The sequence below is a fragment of the Giraffa tippelskirchi genome, chromosome 6 (assembly GCF_054371585.1).
Source record: "Giraffa tippelskirchi isolate mGirTip1 chromosome 6, T2T-mGirTip1v1.2.pri, whole genome shotgun sequence".
NCBI lineage: Eukaryota > Metazoa > Chordata > Mammalia > Artiodactyla > Giraffidae > Giraffa > Giraffa tippelskirchi.
Genome location: NC_137280.1, coordinates 90,155,183 through 90,177,367, shown reverse-complemented (window position 1 = coordinate 90,177,367; position 22,185 = coordinate 90,155,183). Strand labels below are relative to the sequence as shown.

The 22,185-nt window shown below is 38.9% G+C and overlaps 1 protein-coding gene and 2 pseudogenes across 1 annotated transcript; all 3 read left to right on the top strand.

Moving 5' to 3' along the window:
* The first annotated feature begins 5,881 nt into the window (after nucleotides 1-5,881).
* Nucleotides 5,882-6,797, top strand: LOC145511272 (olfactory receptor 7G2-like; annotated as a pseudogene).
* Nucleotides 6,798-11,979: 5,182 nt separating this feature from the next.
* Nucleotides 11,980-13,015, top strand: LOC145510842 (olfactory receptor 7G1-like; annotated as a pseudogene).
* A 4,710-nt stretch (nucleotides 13,016-17,725) lies between these two features.
* LOC145511076 (olfactory receptor 7G1-like) lies at nucleotides 17,726-18,706 on the top strand. Its single transcript, XM_081503617.1, has one exon. It carries the CDS (start codon nucleotides 17,726-17,728, stop codon nucleotides 18,704-18,706), a length of 981 nt encoding a protein of 326 aa, XP_081359743.1.
* Nucleotides 18,707-22,185: the final 3,479 nt, after the last annotated feature.

Sequence of the window (22,185 nt, the reverse complement as noted above, 5' to 3'; positions counted from 1 at the left end):
TGCAATAGCCACACGTGTACCTACCCTATCCTAAGTTAAATAAATAAAACAATCCCCTACCTACATCACACTCTCCCCTCCCAGTGACAAACAAAATCTTGACTTTTTAATTCTTTTTCTTTCATTTGATCTTCTGTTAGGTTGACTCCTATGAATTTGCCATTATTTGATCATGTTTGCATCATAAAACTGACAATAGGATGAAATATCACTGTCTTATCACCTCTGTATGTATTCCTTTGTAATTGATAACTTAATAAGCTCATTAAAATTTAATTGTTATGTTTTAATCTTTTATCCTGATTTTTTTCTCATTATTACGCTTTGGAGATTTCATCATTATCTTGGGGTGTATCAGTAAATAATTAATTTGCAATATTCTGTATATTTACATTGTGTTTGGAGACTTCAAAATAGACATTTTTTATTATATTAATGGAAATTTTGTTTGTAGCTAATTTTATGCTGTTATGAGTAAATCTGGGTATTCTTTTCTATTTCTCATGGTAGCATGAGGGGATCGATATCGTCATCAACACCTTTTCATTTATAGTAACAATGTAAAAATTATTTCATCAACAGACATACCTCTTATTATTACATAACTGAGAGGCTTTTGATGCATTTATTTTCTTTTAAATATCTAGTTGTGATAGACCTACTGAACTGTTCATAGTTTTCTCATTAATTCATATGAGCTTTTTTTTCATACATAATCAAGATATTAGTGTTAGTTATACAAAATCAACCCTGAATATTCATTGGAAGGACTGATGCTAAAGATGAAGTTCCAATGCTTTGGCCACCTGATGCGAAAAGCCAACTCTTTGGAAAAGACCCCTGTTGCTGTGAAAGATTGAAGGCAAAGGGAGAAAAGTGAGGCAGAGGATGAGATTGTTAGATAGCATCACCGACTCAATGGACATGAATTTGGACAAACTCCAGGAGATAGTGGAAGACTGAGGAGACTGGCGTGCTGCATTCCTTGGGGTCGCAAAGGGTCGAACACAACTTAGCAGCTGAACAACAAAAACAATATATCTACTGCAAAATTATTTCTTAAGTGTATGACTTCTTTTTGGATATCCTGTACAGTTTTGTTTTGTATGAACACAAGTGCTTCGTTTCAGTTACATAGTTAATAGCTGTTAATACTTTACATAATGGTATTACTTAACAGGTCTTATTTATGAAAACAATAGTGTTTCCCTGGTAGTTCAGCTGGTAAAGAATCCACCTGCAATGCAGGAGACCGCTGTTCGATTCATGAGTCAATAAGATCCCCTGGAGAAGGAATAGTCTACCCACTCCAGTATTCTCGGGCTTCCCTGATGGCTCAGCTGGTAAAGAATCTGCCTGCAATGCAGGAGACCTGGGTTCCAATGAAAACAATAGTACTTCAGTCTGAAGAATTCCCAGTATTGGTTTTTACATTTGAAATATGTAGTTTTGTTAAGCAGGATCCAAATTCATTTTTATGTACCTGTATAAATTGCCCACTTACGTATAGATTTCTTTATGGATGCTATCTTCTGGTCAATAGGTCTTCTATTTACCCCTGAGCCAATATAAAACATTTTAATTATTCTAGCTCACCAGACTACTAAAATTAAATTTATTGTGGTAACGGAGAAGCTTCGGACTCTGTTGATTACAATCACAAGGTACATTGTGTCATAACTTGAGTGCTTCTCTGATAACTTACAATGCAGTGTAAAAATATTGGTAATTGAGGGCCAGAATTTCAATGAATGGTCCATTATAATGAAGTCAGAATATTCAATCTACTACTTTGAAATTGGGAAAATTGATACTGAAATTCTATAAAGAGAATGGAAAATGCCTATCACATGCTCAATCTATTTTTAAAATTTTAGTAAAATATATAACATAAATTTTCCAATCTTAATGATTTTTAAGTGTGCAGTTTTGTGGCATAATTGCATTCACCATGTTATGCAGTCATCACCAAGATTTGTTTCCACGTGTTTTTCATCACCTCAAACTCTCCCCTGACCTCAGTCCCTGGCAAACCGAAGTCTAATTTCCGTTTCTATAAATGTTTCTACTGTAGCCATTGCATATAAATGGAATGATAAAAAGATGTCTTTTTTATCAATTTCTTCTTGTTAAGAAACTGTTTTTTAAAAGTCTTTATTGAATTTGTTGCAATATTGTTTCTCTTTTTTTAATGTTTTGGTTTTTTGGCTGTGAGACACGTAGGATCTTAGCTTCCCAACCAGGGATTGAACCCACACCCCCTGTGCTGATGGATGAAGTCATAACCACTGGACCATCAGGGAAGTCCATCTTTTTCAATTTCTTACTGTGGAGTTTTTCAAACATACAGAAAAGTTGAAAGAATAATATAGTGAACACCCATTTGCCCACCACCTACATTCAATAGGTAACTTTTTGCGGTATTTGCTTTATTGATCTATGTACACTATTTTTTCTTTTTTGTTGTGTTAAAATATACATAACATAAAATTTACCACCTGAACCATTTCTGAGTTCGCAGTTTAGTTTAGTAGTGTTAAGTATAAGAACATTTTCATCTTGCATATCAGAAACTCTATTCTCTTAAAATAAGAATTCTCCTTTTCTGCCTCTTCACAGCCCTAGATAACTACTATTCTATTTTCCACCTCTATGAATTTCAATACTTTAGATGGTTTATATAAATGAAATCTGTCTTTTTGTGACTGACTTGTTCCACTTGGCCTAATGTTCTCAATTCTCATCCATACTGTTGCATATGGCAAAATTTCTTTCCTTTCCAAGACTGAATAATATTCCATTGTCTGTGTATAGCACATTTTGTTTATCCATTCATCCATTGGGTTGCTCCCATCTCCTAATTATTATAAATTGTGCTATGAATGCTAGGCTGGTAAAGAATCTGATTGCAATGCAGAAGACCCCAGTTCAATTCCTGGATAGGAAAGATCCGCTGGAAAAGGGACAGGCTATCCACTCCAGTATTCTTGGGCTTCCCTGATGGTAAAGCTGGTAGAGCTGGTAAAGCTGCTAAAGAATCTGCCTGCAATGTGGGAGATTTGAGTTCGATCCCTGGGTTGGGAAGATCCCCTGGAGAAGGAAACGGCTACCCATTCCAGTATCCTGGCCTGGAGAAGTCCATGGACTGAACAGTACAGGAGGTCGCAAAGAGTTGGACACAACTGAGCCACTTTCACTTTCACTTTCATGAACAAGTTCAGTTCAGTTCAGTCACTCAGTCCTGTCTGACTCTTTTTGTGTGTGTGTTAAGGTTTTTTGGGGACAAAATGAGAAGTATAGCCCGAAAGACAGCATTTCAGATAGCTGAGAAACTTCTCCAAAGAGCTAGAAGGGAAAGTCAGTGTTACATATGATTTTGGTGAAGAGGGCACGTGCGGTCAAGCACACATTTTGGCAGAGGCTTGCTGCTAGTCTCATGTCTGGCTTTACAACCCCATGGACTGCAGCATGCCAGGCTTCCCTGTCCATCACCAACTGCCAGAGCTTGCTCAAACTCATGTCCAAAGTTGTGGAAATATCTCTTAGAATCTTAATTTAAAATTTTTTAAAGAATCATTCTTTTTTAAGTCGTTATTGAATTTGTTACAGTATTGCTTCTGTTTTATGTTTTGGCTTTTTTTTGGCCATGAGGCATGTTGGATCTCCATAAGAGATGGAGACCATGAGGTTTATGGAGGAGATAAGGATTTAATCCCTGTGGTAAGATCCCTGGTAGGGGAGCTAAGATCCCACCATGCCTTGGAGCCAAGAAAACAAAAACATAAAAACAGAAGCAATATTGTATCAATAGCAAATTTCCACCTGGGCCCTTGACAGCTAAAATTTTAAATTTTTATATCATTTGTATTTTTTCTGTTATTTTATGTGTTTGGAGCAAATGATGTTAAGAAGGTAAGGGATGGCATTACCAATGCCATCTTTTCTTTTGTTATAAAGAGAATTGTAGGTTAGCATAGGCCATACTATAGCAGTGAACAATAGAGGGAATAAATCCACCGATACATGAAAATATTGAATTCCTTAAAGATGAAAAATATTTTAATCAATATTAATGTGGAGTACCACCTCCACCTATTAAATAATCGATAAATCTAAATAAATGTACTCAGATTATACTTGCCCACTATTGTTTTATCATGACTTTTTAACTGCTTATGAGTCTATGAAAAATTAAGGAATGGACATGAGCAGGTACAGATATCGAAAAGTGGGTAGTGTGTACTTGGCCTGAATTTCTCCAGTGTAGAGTCTTTTTATTTATTTGTTTGTTTGTTTATGATTTCGCTGTGTCTTCATTGCTGCACATAATCTTTCTCTAGTTGTGGCGAGTAGGAGCTCTTTGTTGCAGTTCACAGGCTTCTCACTGCAGTGGTTTCTCTTGTTGCAGACACAGTCTCTAGACGTACGGGCTTCAGTAGTTGTGGTTCATGGGCTCTAGAGCACAGGTTCAATAGTTACGGTGCATGGACTTAGTTGCTCAGTGGCATGTGGGACTGTCCCAGATCAGAGATCAAATTCGAGTCCCCTGAGTTGGCAGACAGATTATCCATTCCACCACCAGGGAAGTCCCAGTGTAGAGTCTTGATCTACAGGTTTGCACTGTCCTGGGATCACAATGATAATAAATTGACTGGTTAATGAGGAGCTTTGGAAATTGAATCTCCAGGGTTCCAGACTGCAATCTGCCTGTGACCATCTCAATCAACAGTTCTTTCTCAGAAAAGAAACAGCACACCTGAGACTCCTCATAACAGATCCCTCCTGTCCAGGAGCTGGTGACTCACTCAGACCTTCTATTCTTTCTAAGGACAGCTCTTCTGTATGAGACACGTGAAGCATCATTCCACTGTGATGTCAGCCAGGTAACCTAACCTCCCTCTGTCAATGTTTGGAAATTATAGCAAGTATTTTGCAATAAGTTCATCTAGGGGAAGCTGTGAAGAGCGTACGTATATTAGATGATCACAACTAAGTCATCCATGGGTCTCCTGCCGAACTGTTTGTCGTCTTCTTTAATATTTCCTTGTACTTTGCACCAGTACCCAAAAACCTTTCATTTACTAATATTTTACTGACTTTCTGCTATGAAAAGGACGATTTCTTCCTGAGTAGAAAGTTGCCCATTCTAAATCAGGGTGATTTTGAAGAATTGTCTGACATTTCTTTGTGTTTGTTGAATATGGGAGGTGTGCAAAAAAAGTTGATAAACTTCACCTTATCCTCCCATTCCTGGTCCTTGACACACCTAGGAATTATCTCTGTTGTTTGAGTCTGAGGTCGCTGGGGATTCAGACAGACTCTTCAACTGCCTCCCTAGCCTGTTTCTTCTTATAAAATTACCAAATGTTTTAAATAATCAGAGCAGCATAGATATCAATAGAATGTTGTTGTTCAGTTGCTAAGGTGTGTCCAACTCTTTTGCAACCCCATGGACTATAGCCCGCCAGGCTCCTCTGTCCATGTGATTTCCCAGGCAAGAATACTGGAGTGGGTTGCCATTTCCTTCTCCAGGGGATCCTCCCAAAGCAGGGATAGAACTCATGTCTCCTGCATTGCAGGTGGGTTCTTTACCAGTGAGTCGCCACGAAACTCCCATAGATAGACTAGTACAAGTTTTAAAAAACAGTCACCTCTTAACTGCCTCCAGGTTTAATTTTGATTATCAACTGTCATATCAGCTTTAGGTTCTTTTTACAGTAACAGAAAATTATGCATCAGAAGACTTTCCTTTTTTACCACCCTCCATTAGTCCCCTTCCCTTCCCAGGGTGGTTTCTTCCTCTTGTGATAGACCTGCTTCTTGTCTAGGGACGATATAGTTCATTTTCTATTTCATCTTTTTCATCAGATTTATCAATAACATGGAGCTCAGAAACAAAATGAGTGTTTCAAGATTTCTTCTCATGGAAGTGAGAGGATCCAAAACTGCAGTCCCTTGTCTTCAGCCTGTCCATGTACCTGGTCACTGTGCTGGGAAATCTGCTCATCATCCTGGCCATCAAGTGTGACCCCCACCTCCACACCCCCATGTACTTCTTCCTCTTCAACCTGTCCTTTACTGACATCTGTTTAAGCACAACCACAATCCCAGAGATGCTGATGAATATCCACACACAGAATCAAAGCATCACGTACACAGGCTGCCTTACACAGGTCTGCTTTGTCCTGGTGTTTGCAAGTTTGTATAGTTGTATTCTTTCAGCAATGGCCTATGATCGCTATGTGGCCATTTGTCATCCACTGAGGTACACTGTCATCATGAACTCTCGTCTCTGTTGCTTGTTGATTCTTCTTTCTCTGTTTACTAGCATTGTGGATGCCCTACTCCACAGTCTGATGCTCTTGCAGCTCTCCTTCTGTACAGATCTTGAAATCCCCCTCTTCTTCTGTGAAGTTGTTCAGGTCATCAAGCTTGCATGTTCTGATACCCTCATCAACAATATCCTGATATATTTTGCATCTAGCACATTAGGTGGTATCCCTGCGTGTGGAATCATTTTCTCTTATATTCGGATAGTGTCCTCTGTTTTGAGAATGGCATCAGTAAGTGGAAAGCATAAAGCTTTTTCCACCTGTGTGTCTCATCTCTCAATTGTGTCCTTATTTTATGGGACAGCTCTTGGTGTGTACATTAGCTCTGCTTTTACTAATTCTCCCAGAAACACTGCGGTGCTTTCAATGATGTACATTGTGGTCCCTCAAATGATGAACCCCTTCACCTATAGCCTGAGAAACAGGGACATGAAAGGTGCCTTGAGGAAACTTGTCAGTATCTAGGACACCTTTTCTTCTGGGATGTCTCATTTGCTTTGCACTAGGGTTTCTGGAATGAGTCAAAGTGATAGAAAAACTGGGCAAGCCAGAATATTTGCCTGGTTCTTCCACCATCAAATTCTTTGAAAATAACTATGTAACATAATGAAAAGTTCATTTTAACTTTGGGTTTTGATTGCTATGAGAGCCTTAGCTTGACTATATGGAGTATGACTCCTGCTAGGAAGCTCACCCATATAAGCACTACTTAGGACAATGCCTGATGGCTAGTAAGTACACAATAAAATTAACTAGTATCGCTGTGTTCCATACTTGCTTGTATTCATCAGTTTTGTAAACTTAATGTTCTCACATATTTTTATCTCTTGCCTCAGCAACAAGATTAGTTTTCTTTCATGTTATGTTTATCAGCTGCTTTTTCTAGTCTGCATAATGCAATAAAACAAGCTGTGTTCAGGTAGTCAGGGTAATTATTGATAATCTTCCAGCATCTTATTTGCTTTGAACTTTCTCATTGGCCTATTTATAAGAATGTGTCTGAGTTTTCAATTCTCTCCTCAGTCATCTTATATTGCTGTACTTCTTACACGCCACTGGTGGAGTCTGAAAAAAAAAACAACATTAAAATGAATTGTATCATTGATGTCATAGAGGACTGGGTGCAGTCTTGGTGATTTTAATGCAGAACTTTTTTTTCTATTTCAATTATATTTGTTTATTTTTGACTGCACAGGGTCTTCTTGGCTTTGCGCAGGCTTGCTCTAGTTGCAGCCAGTGGGGGCTGCTCTTCATTGTGATGCTAGGACTTCTCATTGTGGTGATTTCTGTTACTGAGGAGCACAGGCTCCAGGCTTCAGGAGTTGCAGCACATGGGCTCAGTAGTTGTGGTACACAGCCTTAGTAGCTCCATGGCATGTGGAATCTTCCTGGACCAGGGATCGAACCCATGTCCTCTGCATTGGCAAGAGGACTCTTTTTTTAATTAATTAATTTTTAATTGAAGGATAATTGCTTTACAGAATTTTGTTGTTTTCTTTCAAACCTCAACATGAATCAGCATAGGTATGCATATGTCCCTCCCTCTTGAATCTCCCTCTCATCTCCCTCCCCACCCCACCCCTCTAGGTTGATACAGAGCCCAGCAGGAGGATTCTTACCCACTGTACCACCAGGGAAGTCCAAAGCAAAGCGTTTTAATGTGTCTTTATGAGGGAATTTATTCTATGGAGTACTATATTCTTTTGAAATGGAGATGCTGAGTGTAAGACAAGAGAGGAAAAAAGGGAGAATTTGATAAGGACAAGGGCATCACTTTTCCTATGAACATAAAAAAGCAGGGCCATAGGTTAGAATTATCTTTGTGAGTATGTAGGTGAAACAATAGAGGTCTCAAAGGAGAGCTGGAGGTGTGACTGTGGAACCTTCTGTTCTGGTCCTCACTGGTGGCTGAGGCATTGTTTTATTTTCAGCACCACACCTGGGAAACAGCTCCCTGGCTGACAGGAAAGCAGAGCTTCCCCCGTAGAACAGATGCAGAAATAGCTCACCTGGGACTTCCCCGGTGGTCCAACGGTTAAGAATCCACCTGCCAACGCAGGGGACATGGGTTCAATCCCAGGAAAATTCCACATGCCAAGAGATAACTAAGCCGCTGCACCACACTTAATGAGCCCATGCCCTAGAACCCACGCTCCACAACAGAAGCCATTGCAGTAAGTAGCCGGTGCACCGCAGCTACAGGGTAGCCCCCGCTCTCTGCAACTAAAATCCATGCGCAACAACGAAGACGGAGCACAGCCAAAAATAAATGAATGAAAGTGTGAAAATGTTAGTTGTTCAGTCATGTCCAACTCTTTGCGACCCCATGGACTGTAGCTTACGAGGCTCCTCCGTCCATGGGATTTTTCAGGCAAGAATACTGGAGTGGGTTGCCATTTCCCTCTCCTGAGGATCTTCCCCACCCAGGGATCAAGCCTGGGTCCCCCCATTGCAGGCAGACTGTTTAGCATCTTTTAATATAAAAAGAAACAGATCATCTGAGACCTTTGTACTAACTAAGATTTCTCTGACCTCCAGCAAGAACTACTGACTTTGAACCTCTGGGGGAGACTAGTGGAGGACCTGCATTCATTTTTACACCCATAACTCTATTTGATATTTTTCAAAAAGTATGACCCAATTTTATTTAAAAATTGAAAGAATTTTTAAAATTTTTTTTTTTTTTTTTTTTTTATAAATTTATTTATTTTACTTGGGGGCTAATTACTTTACAATATTGTAATAGTTTTTGCCATACATTGACAAGAATCAGCCATGGGTTTTACACTGAATGAACATTTTCAATAAGCACTATGAGATTCTGATGACCTCTAAAATCTGAGATGCTTGACTTCAATATTAAAAAACATGGGAGAATGTGTTTAGAATTATGAAGATAGCAGGCCTTTCCCTAACTTTTTAAATATAGTATATGCTAAGTAATGCATAAGATTTATCTGTAGTTTTGAAAGAATAGATAAGAACATGATATGAACCTATACGTAAGGGTTAAAAATAGAGCAATGTCATTACCACAGAATCCACCTGAAGTGTTTCACAGTCACAACACCCTCTCCTCTTCCAGTACAAACACTACCCTTAACCAGTACTAACTTTCTTTGAAATTCTTTTTTTGGGTTGAATCCTATGAAATTGCCAATATTCTCATATTTGTCCTATGAAACTGGCAATAGGATTAAATGTCATTGTATTATCTCCCCAATGTATGTTCCTGCCCAATTTATAAATTGACTTCTTTTCAAACTTATTGAAAGTTTAATATAATGTATGAGTTTTTTAATCTTGATTACTTCTCTCATTATGGCACTTTGAAATTTAATCAAGTTGTTGGGCATATCAGTAACGAATTTATTTCTAATCCTTTGTATTGTCACATTATGTGTGGTGACTTTTCAAAATAAGCATCCTGCCCAATACTGATGAAAATTTTGTTTGTAATTTTTTTCGCTATTAAAAATAAACCTGAATATTCTTGTATATATTTCTTGGTGGAAATGAGACAAGTTTTATGCTTGCAGTGAAATTACTGAGTGTAAGTGAGTATGAATGTTCCTTTGGGTTGTACCAAAGAGTTCTCCTAAGTGACTGAACCAAGTATACACACTTTCTGATGAAAGTCTTGGTGATCTGTATCATAACTGATACACTTTCAAGTAAACTGATAACCTAATATAAAAATCATTTCATTAATTGATGTATCTCTTTTTATTATTTGGTTGAGGGTTTTTTCCACATATTAATTTCTCTTTATTTTAAATATGTTTGTGGTATCTCAAATGAGTTATCTTTTTCTTTTTTATTATTTTTTAATTTTTATTTATTTATGTGGCTGCACTGGGTCTTAGTTGTGGCATTTGGGATCTTTAGTTGCAGCATGTGGGATCCAGTTCCCTGACCAAGGATAGAACACAGGCCCTCTGCATTGGGAGCTTGGAGTCTTAGCCACTGGACTACCAGGGAAGTCCTTCTTTTTCTTTTTAATTCATATGAGTTCTTTATATAATTTCAATCCACACTTCCCTAAAATACACCAAAATATACACTGAAACTATTGTGAACAGATTAGAAAAGATGGTTGTGAAAGTTTAAAAAAAAAAAGGAGTAACAGACTTTTATATATTGACCAGAGACAATTGTCAGGAAATAAATTATTATCTTCTGTAGAAATATACACAGTGAAGATTAAGTTTGAGGAGACATTAGTGACTGTTAAAGAGAAAAACTCCTGAGAGTTCCCAATTTTATAATAACATTTAAAGATATACTAATTATATGCACATATATAACTGTATTTTCACATATAAAATTGGTATCAGACTTTGTGATATAACTAATTAGGTAGAGATTCCTTTGCTTATATTGCAAAAAAGAAAACCAATCCAATTAGAGAAAGATGATGTGCCCATATTTAAAGAATTGGAAAAGGAGGTGAGCAGACCCAGATGGAAAAAAACTACAAGGTGTACAACTGGTCTCATAGGATCAGGAAAGCAGCTCCTCTGATTCCTCCTTTCTAGAGTCTTGGTCTGTACAGATTTGCACTGCCCTGGGATCACAGTGACAATCAAATTGTTTGGCTAATGAGGAGCTTTGGAAATTGAACCTCTAGGGATACAGAGACAGTATTCTGCCTATGGCCACCTCATTCAACAATCCTTTCCGTGATAAGTTACAGCGTACCTAAGCCTACTCCCGTCCATGATCCCTCTTGCCCAGGAGCTCTGGTCCCACTCAATCCTTCTGCTATTCCTGAGGACACATCTCCTATGTGGAAAGTCAAAGAAGACATCAAGCATCATTCCACTGTGATGCCAGCCAGGTAACCTAACGTCTCTCAGTGAATGTTTGGATGTGAAGGCAGGTATTACACAATAGGCTCATCCAAGGGAAGCTGTGAGGAGAGTGCCTGCATCAGATGGTTTAGAACTAAGCCACCCATGGTCCTCCTGCCTGTCTGTCATCTTCTTCACCTGTTTCTTTGTACTTGGTACCAATGCTAAAGCATCTCTCATTTACTCATATTGTACTCACTCTACTATGACCAGGAGCATCTCTTTCTGAGTAGAAATCTGTCTCTTTTAAAACAGGCTGACTGTTATAATTCTCTAACATTCACTTGCAATCGTGTGGTAAGAAAATTGGTAAAATTCACCTTATCGTCCTATTGCTGGTTTGTGACATACCCATATATTACCTCAATTGCCTGCCTCTGAGGTCTCAGGGGATCCAGCTAAAATGTTCAAACAGCCTCTCCCTGTTTCTCTTTATAAAAATGACCAGATTTTAAATAGCCAAAACAACGTACACAGTGTAATTTTTTAATGACACCTGTTAACCCTTTCCAGAATTAACATTTGTTGATGCTGCTATATCAGCTTCATGTTTTTTTAACTGAAAAAAAGTTTTTAAAGAAACAGAATAATTCACATACACAAGATGCATCTTTTTTTTTTTTTTTTTTTTTTTGCCACACCACACAGCATGGGGGATCTTAGCTCCCTTAACAGGGATGGAATCCATGCTTCCTGCATTGGAAGGGCAGAGTCTCAACCACTGGACTGCCAGAGAAGTCCCAAGCACATCTTTTTAATTGCCCTCTTTCAATCTGCTTCCCTTATTTTTTTAGATGGTTTTTGCTTCTGGTGACCCTCTTCCTTCTAGTCCAGAAAACACACGTTTGATTATCTTGTCATTCCACCTTTTCCATCAGATTTATCAACAGTGTGGAACAGAGGAATAAAACACGTGCTTCAGATTTTCTTCTCATGGAAGTGACAGAGGATCCAGAGCTGCAGTCCTTCCTTTTCAGCCTCTTCCTGTCCATGTACCTCATCACAGTCCTGGGAAATCTGCTCATCATCCTAGCCGTCAGCTCTGACCCCCACCTCCACACCCCCATGTACTTCTTTCTCTCCAATCTGTCTGTTAATGACATCTGTTTAAGCACTACCACAATCCCACAGATGCTAGTGAACATCCAAACACAGAATCAGAGCATCACTCATACAGCCTGTCTCACGCAGATCTGCTTTGTCCTGGTGTTTGCTAGTTTGGAAAGTTCTCTCCTTGCAGTAATGGCCTATGACCGCTATGTGGCCATTTGTCACCCACTAAGATATACTGTCATCATGAGCCCCCGCTTCTGTGAGCTGGTGATATTACTCCCTCTGTTTATTATTATTATGGACGCCCTGCTCCACACTCTGATGCTGTTACAGCTGTCCTTCTGCACAGACTTGGAAATCCCCCTCTTCTTCTGTGAAGTTGTTCAGGTCATCAAGCTTGCATGTTCTGATACCCTTATTAACAATATCCTGATATATTTGGCAACTAGCATATTTGGGGGTGTTCCTGTGTGTGGAATCATTTTCTCTTACATTCAGATAGTGTCCTCTGTCTTGAGAATGCCATCAGCAGGCGGAAGGTATAAAGCTTTTTCCACCTGTGGGTCTCACCTCTCAGTTGTGTCCTTATTCTATGGCACAGGTTTAGGGGTGAACATTAGTTCTGCTCTTACTAACTCCTCCAGAAACAATGCCGTGCTTTCAATGATGTACACTGTTGTTCCTCAAATGATGAACCCCTTCATTTATAGCCTGAGGAACAGGGACATGAAAGGAGCCTTGAGGAAACTCATCGTAAGGACTCCTTCTCTTCTGTGATTGTCTCTTCTGCTTTGTACAGGCATTTCTAGAATGAACCAATGTCACAAGAATGTCAGGTGAACCAGAAAGCCTGACTCTTGTCCCACCAACTTATTCTAAAATGACTAGATAACATAGTGGCTAAGTGAATTTTAACTTGAGGTTGAAACCCAACTTGCTATTTGCTTGGCTCAGTGATGTTTCAAAAATGAGTCCTGTTCCCTAACCTTGGTTTCCTCCATGCATTCCTTAAGAAGCTAATGAAGGCAGGAGATACACTGATATTGTTGGAACATCAAAAGAAGAAATGTGGAAAATTTGGATATGTCAGGGAGAGGGTCTAATAAATTTGTGGACATAAGGGCCTTGATTTTGCCTGATCTTATGGTTGGGGCCAACAAAGGTCCATATAGTGAAAACTATGGTTTTCCAGTAGTCATGTATAGATGTGAGAATTAGACCATAAGGAAGGCTGAATGCCAAAGGGTTGATGCTTTCAAACTCTGGTGTTGGAGAAGACGCTTGAGAATCTCTTGAATTGCAAGGAGATCCTAAAGGAAATAAACCCTGAATATTCATTGGAAGGACTGATACTGAAGCTGAAGCTCCAATACTTTGGCCACCTGATGGGAAGAACCGACTTACTGGAGCTAGGATGTTGGGAAATATTGAAGGAAAAAGGAGAAGGGGTCGGCAGAGGATGAAATGGTTAGATAGCATCACTGACTCAATGGACACAAATTTGAGCAAACTTTCAGGAGACAGTAAAGGACAGAGGAGCCTGGTGTGCGTGCTGCCATTCATGGGGTCACAAAGAGTCAGACTCGACTTAGTGACTGAACAACAACAGAACTGCATCCGAGTCTCAAGCCTACTGTGAGACATGTGGAGATTTGTATGCACTGCATATTTCTTTTTACATGTGATATTGCTTTTGAATATCTTTTGTAGTGTTTTTTTTTTTTGATGGGGGCAGGGTATGAACACAAGTGCTTAATTTTAAAGCAGTGCATTTGTCAATACTTTCCATAATGGTTTGTACTCCCTAGAGTAAAAATACAAATCACCTTGGAAAATTAACTAGTATTGTTGTGTTCCATAATGTGCTGATATTCTAATTTGTAAACTTATTGGTCTCACATACTTTTACCACTTGCTTCAGCAATTAGGTTAATTTTGTTTTCTTTCATGTTGTATTTATCAGCTTGCTTTTCTGATGTGTCATATAATAAAATAAATATTATTTATGCAACAAAAATGAACTCATTTCCAATACTCTGGACTTGTACATGTATGCTGTATTTTTTCAAAATATATGTTCTTTCTGATACTGCTGGAAGTTTCATTTCTTTGTTTTCTGGTGTTATAGATAATAGATAACTAGTTTTCTGGTGTTATAGATAGATCATTTTGAACAGTGTCTTATATGTGTCTGGTATTAATGAGAGCGTTTTGTAACTGGGATGGAAATATTGGGTATTAGAGACATCAAATTTCCTTTGGGTAGTTCCAGTAAGTTTTCCTTTGAACAAATATGCATACACTGGAAAGTACTAGTGATCTATTTCATCATCAGTGTTTTCAAGAATACTGACAGTCTAATGGATATGAAAGTGATTTCATTAATTCATGTGTGTCTTATTATTAAATGGTTGATATTATCTTTATACACTTGTTTCCTATCTGTTAAATTTTTGTTTATGTTATTTCTCCTGAGTTCCTTACCTTTTTCTAATTGATTCATGTGACTTTGTATCACCAGGTTATTATTTTCACCTGAATGGACTGCAATTTTTTTCACATGTGTTTTTTGCTTTTGGATATCTTTTTTTTATGTTTTTTTGGGGGGAACAGAGTATGAACACAAGTGCTTAATTTTAACATAGTGCATTTGTCAATACCTTCCATAATGGTTTGTGCTCCCCAGATGTTTTTTATAAATCCCAGGGTTACTTCAATCTGAGGGATTCATAGTTTTGGCTTTTACATTTGAAACAAATCCTTCCTGGAATTTAGTTTTGCCTTCATGTGAGGCAGAGATCCAGATTCATTTTTCTATCCCTGAATAAATTGTCCATTTATGTGTGGTCTTAGGGTGGGCTCTACATTATCACCAGCAAGTCATATTTACTCCTGTACCAATTTTATAGGTCTTAATGATTGTAGCAAACCATTCAGCTAAAGAGCTTCCTTGATGGCTCAGATGTTGAAATCTGCATCTCTCTTTTTTGAACTTTTTATTTTACACTGGACTAGAGCCGATTAATGGGCTTCCCAGGTGGCACAGTGGTAAAGAATCTGCCTGCAATGCAGGAGACCCATGTTCAATCTCTGGGTAAGGAAGATCCCTTGGAGGAGGAAATGGCAACCCACTCCAGTATTCTTGCCTTAATCCCATGGACAGAGGAGCCTGGCAGGCTACAGTCCATGGGATCACTAAGAGTTGAACATGACTGAGCACACACAGAGACAGAAAGTAAAGAAAACTATTAATACATATTGAAGCTATTTTGATAAATTAGAAAAGATGGCCATGATATACTAATTGATCAGAGATGGTATTGTCACAGAGAATATATTGCAATGAATAAAATTTGTGTGAAAAATACATGATTAAGATTCAGGAAACATGAAACCCTGAAATTTTTGTGGGTTTCTTTTTACACTAACAGGTATGTTTTTAAAATGTTATTTGTGTAATACATAGCATATATTTTATAAGTAATTATAATATATAAAACATAATATTATAGCTTATTATATTATAGGATTATATATAATATAGATTAGTATAATGTACTAAGCATTATAGAATTATATCCTTGGTCTTTAAGGATTGGCACAGTCCTGGGATCACAGTGATAATAAAATTGCTTGACTAATGAGGAGCTTTGGAAATTGAACCTCTAGGGAGTACAGAGATTGTGATCTGCCTGTGACCATCCCATTCAACAGTCCTTTCCCTGAAAAGCAGTAGCACACCCGAGCCTCCTTCCATAGATGACCCTTCTTGCCTTGGAGCCTGGTGACTCACTCAGTTCCTCTGCCCCTCCTGAATACAGATCTGTATGGAACACTCTGCAGAAATGTCAACCATCATTCCACTGTGATGCCATTCAGGTAACCTAACGTCCCTCAGTAAGATTTGGAAATGAGGACAGGTGTCTCGCTATACTTATCCAGAAGAAGCTATGAGGAATGAATATACATCAGATGATTAGAAATAAACTCCTCCAGGCCTCCTGCCTCTCATCTTCTTCTCATGTTTCCTTTTACTTTGCACCAGTACTCAAATGCCTCTCATTGACTAATATTGTATTCACTCTCTGCTATAACCAAAACCATTTCCTCCTGAGTTGAAATCTGCATCTTCCTTTTTTGAACTTTTTATTTTACACAGGAGTAGAGCTGGTTAATGGGCTTCCCAGGTGGCACAGTAGTAAAGAATCCACCTGCAATGCAGCAGATGCAAGAGACATGGTTTCCATCTCTGGGTCGGGAAGATACCCTGGAGAATGATATGGCAACCCACTCCAGTATTCTTGCCTGGAAAATTCCATGGAGAGAGGAGCCTGGTGGGCTAACAGTCCATGGGGTCGCAAGAGAGTTGGACACAAGTGAGCATGGCCACACGCATACACACAATGTTGTCACAGTTTAAGGTGGACAGCAAAGGGATTCAGCCATATATATACATATACCCATTCTTCCCGCAACTCCCTTCCTATCTAGGCTGCCACATAACATTGAACAGAGTTCCCTATGGTACACAGTAGGACCTTATGGTTATTTACAAAACAGAAACAGATTCACAGACTTAGAGAACAAACTTATGGTTGCTAGGGCAGGAAGAATGAGAGGAAGGGACAGTTAAGGAGCTTGGAATCAATATGTACACACGCTATATTTCAAACCTGTATTTCTTAAAATAGGATAACTATTAAAATTTTTCCAACATTCACTTGCAATCTTGCGGTAGTCTGGGATGGGTGGACAGGAAGTTTGGTAAAGTTCATCTTATCTTCCCATTTGATCCTTGACATTTGTTATTGTTCAGTTGCTAAGTCATGTCCAACTCTTTGCTACACTATGGACTGTGGCATGCCAGGCTTCCCTGTCCTTCACTCTCTCCTGGAGTTTGCTCAAATTCATGTCCATTGAGTCAGTGATACTATCCAACCAACTTATCCTCTCTTGCCCCCTTCTCCTCCCACCCTCAATCTTCCCCAGCATCGGGGTCTTTTCCAGTGAGTCGGCTCTTCACATCAGGTGGCTAAAATGTTGGAGCTTCAGCTTCAGCATCAGTCCTTCCAATGAATATTCATGGCTGATTCCCTTTAGGATTGACTAGTTTGATCTCCTTGCTGTCCAAAGGAGATCAAGGTTATTGGCATACCTATGTATTATTTCAGTTTCCTGGCTCTGAGGTCTCTGGGGATCAAGACAGAATATTCATCTGCCTCCCTAGTCTCTCTTTAGAAAATTACCAAGTGTCTCAAATAATCTAAATAGTATAGTTAGTGTATTATAAAAAGTGACTACCCCTTAAGCCCCTATTAGAATTAACAATGGATGATATCTGCTGTATCAGGTTCAGTTTTTTAAAAAAGTAACAGAATAATATGTGTACAGAAGGAATGTTTCTTATTCTTCTCTGTCTCCATCTCATCCCAAGATAATGTTTGCCTTTTTTGATTCTCCTGCTAGTGCAGAAAACCCACATTTGATATGTTGTCAGTTTCCGTCCTTCTCACCAGATTTTTCCACAACATGGGATTCAGAAACAAAACAGGAATTTTAGAATTCCTTCTTATGAAAGTGACAGAAGATCCGGAACTGCAGCCACTCTATTTCATTCTGTTCCTGTTCATATACCTGGTTACCACTCTGGGAAACCTGCTCATCATCCTGGCTGTCATCTCTGACTCCCACCTCCACACCCCCATGTACTTCTTTCTCTACAACTTGTCCTTTACTGATATTTGTTTAAGCACAACCACGATCCCAAAGATGCTGGTGAACCTCCAAACACAGAATCAGAGCATCACTTATACAAGCTGCCTCACCCAGCTCTGCTTCATCCTCGTCTTTGTTGGTTTGGAAAATAGTCTTCTTGCAGTAATGGCCTATGACCGGTATGTGGCCATTCATCACCCACTGAGGTACCTGGCCATCATGAACTTCCCCCTCTGTGGCCGGCTGATTCTATTCTCCTTATTTATTAGCATCGTGGATGCCCTGCTGCACAGTCTGATGGTGCTGCAGCTGACCTTTTGCACAGACCTGGAAATCCCCCTCTTCTTCTGTGAAGTTGTTCAGGTCATCAAGCTTGCATGTTCTGATACCCTTATTAACAATATCCTGATATATTTGGCAACTAGCATATTTGGGGGTGTTCCTGTGTGTGGAATCATTTTCTCTTACATTCAGATAGCGTCCTCTGTCTTGAGAATGCCATCAGCGAGCGGAAAGTATAAAGCTTTTTCCACCTGTGGGTCTCACCTCTCAGTTGTGTCCTTATTCTATGGCACAGGTTTAGGGGTGTACATTAGTTCTGCTCTTACTAATTCCTCCAGAAACAATGCCGTGCTTTCAATGATGTACACTGTTGTTCCTCAAATGATGAACCCCTTCATTTATAGCCTGAGGAACAGGGACATGAAAGGAGCCTTGAAGAAACTCATCATTAGGACTCCTTCTCTTCTGTGATTGTCTCTTCTGCTTTGTACAGGCATTTCTAGAATGAACCAATGTCACAAGAATGTCAGGTGAACCAGAAAGCCTGACTCTTGTCCCTCCAACTTATTCTAAAATGACTAGATAACATAGTGACTAAGTGAATTTTAACTTGAGGTTGAAACCAACTTGCCGTTTCCTTAGCTCAGTGATGTTTCAAAAATGAGTCCCGTTCCCTAATCTTGGTTTCCTCCATGCATTCCTTAAGAAGCTAATGGAGGCAGGAGATACACTGATATTGTTGGAACATCAAAAGAAGAAACGTGGAAAATTTGGATATGTCAGGGAGAGGATCTAATAAATTTATGGACATAAGAGCCTTGATTTTACCTGATCTCTTGATTGGTTCTGAGAAAGATCTATATAGTCAAAGCTATGCATTTTCACCAACTCAGTGGACAGAAGTTTGACCAAACTCCAGGAGATATGAAGGACAGGGAAGCTGGCTTGCTGCAGTCCAAGGTGTCTCAAAGAGTCAGACAAGATTTAATGACTGAGCAATAACAAATGGTTTTTCCAATAGTCACGTACAGATATGAGATTTGAACCATAAAGAAGGCTGAACACCGAAAAATTGATGCTTTCAAACTGTGGTTCTGGAGAAGACTCTTGAGAGTTCCTCGGACTGCAAGGAGATCAAAGCAGTCAATCCTAAAGGAAATCAACCCTGAATATTCATTGGAAGGACTGATGCTGAAGCCGAAGCTCCAACGCTTTTGCCACCTGGTGGGAAGAGCCAACTCATTGGAGTTGGGATGATGGGAAAGATTGAAGGCAAAAGGAGAAGGGGTCAGCAGAGGGTGAAATGGTTAGATAGGATCACTAACTCAATGGACACAAATTTGAGCAAACTTCGGGAGACAGTAAAGGCCAGAGGAGCCTGGTGTGCTGCAGTTCATGGGGTCACAAAGAGTTTGACACAACTTAGTGACTGAACAACAACAGAATTGCATCCCAGGGTCAAGCCTTCTGTGAGACATGTGGAGAGCTGTTCTTACAAATTCCAACTCAGTCATTCCTGGTACCCACCACAGATAAACTGTATCTGTGCATGGCAACATCAACATCCACCACGCTCAGTTTTCTGATCTCTGTAATTGCTATATTGTTCCTGTCTCAGTGGTTTGCGATGATTACAAGACATTCAATTTTGATCAGTGAGGAAGGTTTCATCTTTACTGAGATAAAGTAATCCTAATTCGAATGTGCCAAAACAATGTTCTCTTACATTACAAAGGCTTCAGAACTGGGAAATGTATAGAAAAGTCATATACTCCTCTAGGTGATGTCTTTACCCTGGGAGCAGTTGTTTCCCTTGTGAGCCAAGATGGCTGCAACACATGCAAGCAAAATATCACAGAATGTTTACCAGAAACAAAACTGACTCAATCCTATATTTCTTAATATTTAATAATGCATGGAGTCATCTGCAATATACATCCTTCATTCTCTTCACCATCAATAGGATCATATGTCCCATCTGAAGCTAATCCTCGAGGTGGAGAAAGTGATTATTTTGAGAGCCTAGGACTGACTGACTATAGGCAGTGCAATCCTTCCTGGGCATTCCACCCCCATAAGCATTAAAAACACCTTGGACAACTTCTGACATGTAGTAAGGGACTCAGTAAAATTAACTAATATCATTGTGTTCCATGATGTGCTTATATTCATAATTTGTAAACTTACTGTTCTCACATATTTTTACCACTTTCTTTAGCAATTAGGTTAGTTTTCCTTCATGTTGTATTATCAGCTCGTTTTTCTGATCTGTGTCATATAATAAAATAAATAGTATTTATGCAGCAGAAATGAACTCATTTCCAATACTCTGGAATTGTAAGTCATATGTGGTATCTTTTCAAAATTTATGTTCTTTCTGATACTGCTGGAAATTTTGTTTCTTTGTAACTAGTTTTCTGGTGTTATAAATAAATCATTTTGAATAGTGCCTTATACGTGTCTGGTGTAAATGAGAGTGTTTTGTAATTGGGATGGAAATATTGGGTATTAGAGATACCGAGTCTCCTTTGTGTAGTTACAATAAGTTTTCCTTTGAAAAAATTTGTACATATATTGGTAAGCTGTCAGACATGACAAAGAGTCAGACACAACTGAGCAACTGAACTGAACTGAACTGCAAAGTTGCTGTTCAGTCACCCAGTCATGTCTGACTCTTCATGACCCCAAGGACTGCAGCATGACAGGCCTCCCTGTCCCTCATAATCTCCCAGAGTTTGCCCAAGTTCATTGTATCAGTGATTCCATCCAGTCATCTCATCTCTACACCCTCTTCTCATTCTGCCCTCAATCTTTCCCAGCATCAGGATCTTTTCCAATGAGTTGACTGTTTGCATCAGGTGACCAAAATATTGGAGCTTCAGCTTCAGCAACAGTCCTTTCAATGAATATTCAGGGTTGATTTCCTTTAAGACTGACATTGGAAACTACTGATGGTCTATATCATCACCAATACATTTTCAAGAATACTGACAGTCTAATTGGTATGAAAATGATTTAATAATTCATATATATCTTATTATTAAATGATTGATATCATTTTCAGATACTTATTTCCTTTCTGTTAAGTTTCTGTTTGTGGTGTTTCTCCTGAGTTGCTTATCTTTTTCTAATTGATTCACATAACCTTGTATCACCAGGTTATTATTTTCAGTTGTATGCACTGCAAATTTCTTTTTGCATGTGTTTATTATTTTTGGATATTTCTTTTTAAGTTTTTGGGGAGTGATAGGATGAACACAAGTGCTTAGTTTTAATGCAGTGCATTTGTCAATACTTTCCATAATGGTTTGTGTTCCCTAGATGTTTTTTAATAAAATCCAGGGTTACTTCAATTTAAGGGATTCACCATTTTGGCTTTTACATTTGAAACAATACTCTTCCTAGAATTTAGTTTTGCCTTGATGGGAGACAAGGATCCAAATTCATTTTTATGACCCTGAATAAAATGTCCATTTATGTTTTGGTCTTTTTCCGGACTCTATATTATCATCAGCAAGCTTATATTTACACCTGTACCAATTTAATATTTCTTAATTATTGTAGCACACCATTCAGCCAAAGGGCTTCCTCATGGCTCAGCGGTAAGGATTCCACATGCTATGCAGGAGACATAGGAAACAAGGGTACAGTCTCGGGTCAGGAAGATCTGCTGGAGGAGGAAATCACAACCTACTCCAATATTCTTGCCTTGATAATCCCATGGACAAAGGAGCCTGGCAGGCTACAGTTCATGGGGTCACAGAGAGTTGGACATGACTGAGCACATACCGAGACAGAAAGCAAAGAAAACTACTAATATATACTGAAGCTATTTTGATAAATTAGAAAAGGTGGTTGTGATATAGTAATTGATCAGGGACAGGATTGTCACAGAGAATATATTGCAATTCAATTGTGTAAAATATACACAGTTAAGATTACAGTCAGGA